The 3,424-nt window shown below is 46.9% G+C and overlaps 1 protein-coding gene across 2 annotated transcripts in view; it reads left to right on the top strand.

The window, feature by feature from the left end:
* The first annotated feature begins 2,621 nt into the window (after positions 1-2,621).
* LOC130192166 (EMILIN-1-A-like) overlaps positions 2,622-3,424 on the top strand; it is a 16,228-nt gene continuing 15,425 nt past the window's right edge. For both annotated transcript variants that reach the window (XM_056411929.1, XM_056411928.1), the window contains exon 1: positions 2,622-3,058. In XM_056411929.1, coding sequence (XP_056267904.1) covers positions 2,922-3,058 — 137 coding nt within the window. In that variant the 5' untranslated portion in view covers positions 2,622-2,921. The remainder of the gene's footprint in view (positions 3,059-3,424) is intronic.

Genomic DNA, 3,424 nt, shown 5'->3' with positions numbered 1-3,424 from the left:
CTGACCCTGAACCACCACCTGAACCACCACCTGAACCACCACCAAAACCACCACCTGAACCTGACCCTGAACCACCACCTGAACCACCACCAAAACCACCACCAAAACCACCACCTGAACCTGACCCTGAACCACCACCTGAACCACCACCTGAACCACCACCAAAACCACCACCAAAACCACCACCTGAACCTGACCCTGAACCACCACCTGAACCACCACCTGAACCACCACCAAAACCACCACCTGAACCTGACCCTGAACTACCACCTGAACCACCACCAAAACCACCACCTGAACCTGACCCTGAACCACCACCTGAACCACCACCTGAACCACCACCAAAACCACCACCTGAACCACCACCAAAACCACCACCTGAACCACCACCTGAACCTGACCCTGAACCACCACCTGAACCACCACCTGAACCACCACCAAAACCACCACCTGAACCACCACCTGAACCTGACCCTGAACCACCACCTGAACCACCACCTGAACCACCACCAAAACCACCACCTGAACCACCACCAAAACCACCACCAAAACCACCACCTGAACCTGACCCTGAACCACCACCTGAACCACCACCAAAACCACCACCTGAACCACCACCAAAACCACCACCTGAACCACCACCTGAACCTGACCCTGAACCACCACCTGAACCACCACCTGAACCACCACCTGAACCTGACCCTGACCCTGAACCACCACCTGAACCACCATCTGAACCACCACCTGAACCTGACCCTGAACCACCACCTGAACCACCACCTGAATCACCACCAGAACCACCACCTGAACCACCACCTGAACCACCACCTGACCCTGACCCTGAACCACCACCTGAACCACCACCTGAACCACCACCTGAACCACCACCTGAACCTGACCCTGAACCACCACCTGACCCTGACCCTGAACCACCACCTGAACCACCACCTGAACCACCACCTGAACCACCACCTGAACCTGACCCTGAACCACCACCTGACCCTGAACCTGAACCACCACCTGAACCACCACCTGAACCTGACCCTGAACCACCACCTGACCCTGAACCTGAACCACGACCTGAACTACCACCTGAACCTGAGCCTGATGTGTAGCTCCACCCAGAGAGGAGGTCCAGGGACACAAATCAAACACACCACAGAGCTGTGTGTGTGTGGATGTGTGTGGATGTTTGTGTGTGTTTGTGTGTGTGTGTGTGTGTGTGTGTGTGTGTGTGTGTGTGTGTGTGTGTGTGTGTGTGTGTGTGTGTGTGTGTGTGTGTGTGTGTTGAAGGTCTTGTGGTTATTTTTAATCCTCTTTATCTTCAGGATGTTTTTTTTTCTTCTTCGCCATTTAAACATTTCAAGGTGACAACAATAAATCTTTAAATGTTTAATAATAAAAGTTTGAAGATCAGTTTATTAATATTTAGTTCACCTGCATGTTGTTATATAATATATATAATACATATAATATATACATATGATATATATATATTAGGGCTGTGAAACGATGCGGCGCGCGAGACGGAGATGGGAGTCGTGTTAACGCGACACTAGAGACAGAATGACACGCTGCTGGAGAGACGACCAACAACAGACGGATTGGAAGCTCATTCTGCGCATGCGTTAAATGCGGTAAAAAAAATTATCTAATTAATCCTGTAATTTAATCATAACGCGTTAACGCGTTATTTTTCACAGCACTAATATATATAATATAACATATATATATAATATATATAATATATATATAATATTATAATATATATATATATACACTACCGTTCAAAAGTTTGGGATCACTTAGAAATGACTTTATTTTTCAAAGAAAAGCACTGTTTTTTCAATAAAGATAACATTAAATTAATCATAAATACCCTCTCTACATTGTTAATGTGGTAAATGACTATTCTAGGTGAAACGTCTGGTTTCTAATGAAATATCTCCAGAGGTGTATAGAGGCCCATTTCCATCAACGATCACTCCAGTGTTCTAATGGTACATTGTGTTTGATCATCGCCTTAGAAGACTAATGTCTGATTAGAAAACCCTTGCAATTATGTTAGCACAGCTGAAAACAGTTATGCTGGTGATATAAACTGGCCTTCCTTTGAGCTTGAAGTTTGTAGAACAAAATTAATACTTCAAATATTAATCATTATTTCTAACCTTGTCAATGTCTTGACTATATTTTATATTCATTTGATAAATAAAAGTGTGATTTTTCATGGAAGACACGAAATTTTCTGGGTGATCCCAAACTTTTGAACGGTAGTGTATATATTATTTATAACAAGACACAGTTATGAAACATAACGTAAACATTGTTTCACTTCTTAGAGTGATATTACTTATAGTTTTATTAGCTTTATTATTCATAGTTTTATTAGTTGTATTAGTTATAGTTGTATTAGTTATAATTAGTTATAGTTTTACTATAACCTGTATTATAATAAACATATTGATCCTTTCTTGTGATCCGGGCTTGGCACGCGCAGGTGTGGGCGTGGCGCGGCACGTGTCTGGTTTCTCTCGGGGGGCGGGGCCAGCTGGGGGGCGGTGATGAAGAGGAGGAGCAGCTGGTCTGGGGTCAGTCTGTCGCAACGGTTCTTCTTCTCTTTGTTTCCCACGAAGGTTCTGATGGAGCAGCTCCGGGCGGACTAACCGGACTGACCCGGACTAACCGGACTGACCCGGACTAACCGGACTGATCCGGATTAAAGGTGAATGAGCGGACCAGGACTCTGCCTCGGGTCTGGTTTCTGGGGGTTCGGATCCGGACCATGGGCCGGTAGGACGGGGAACTTTTTGGAAACGTTGCCGGTGTCCATGGCGACGGGAGTTTTTCCCGCCAAGTGAGCAGCTGATCGCCTCCTGATCGGGCCGATCACCTGTATTGGTCGTGTATCGATCCGCGGGATGGCGCCGCTGCTGCTGCTGCTGTTGCTCGCGCTCTGGACCGGCGCGCGAGCCAAGAGCGCGTTCCCGCAGAGACCCTCCTACAGCCTGTACACCAGCGGGAGCGCGCACGGAGCTCGCGCCGCCAGCAGACACAGGTAAACTGACACGTGCACGGAAAGCCTGATGATGATGATGATGATGATGATGATATTGAGGAGGAGCAGGAGGAGGAGGAGCAGGAGGAGGAGCAGGAGGAGGTGCACGCGCGCGCGTGTGTGTCTGTGTGTGCCGCAGATGTTTTGATTGTGAAAGAGAGGAGAGGAAGAGTCTGAAGTCAGCTGACAGCTGTGACGTCACACTGGGAGTTCCTCTTCATCTGTGAGCTCCTCTTCAATATACACACATATATATTTATACATATACATATATAGAATAGAATATACACTTTTATTAATCCCCAAGGGGAAATTAGTTCTCTGCATTTAACCCATCCTTAGTTATTAAGGAGCAGTGGGCTGCGG

The sequence above is a fragment of the Pseudoliparis swirei genome, chromosome 4, assembly GCF_029220125.1.
Source record: "Pseudoliparis swirei isolate HS2019 ecotype Mariana Trench chromosome 4, NWPU_hadal_v1, whole genome shotgun sequence".
Taxonomy (NCBI): Eukaryota; Metazoa; Chordata; class Actinopteri; order Perciformes; family Liparidae; genus Pseudoliparis; species Pseudoliparis swirei.
The sequence above is the reverse complement of the archived record's forward strand: the minus strand, read 5'-3'. Positions and strand labels throughout refer to the sequence as shown.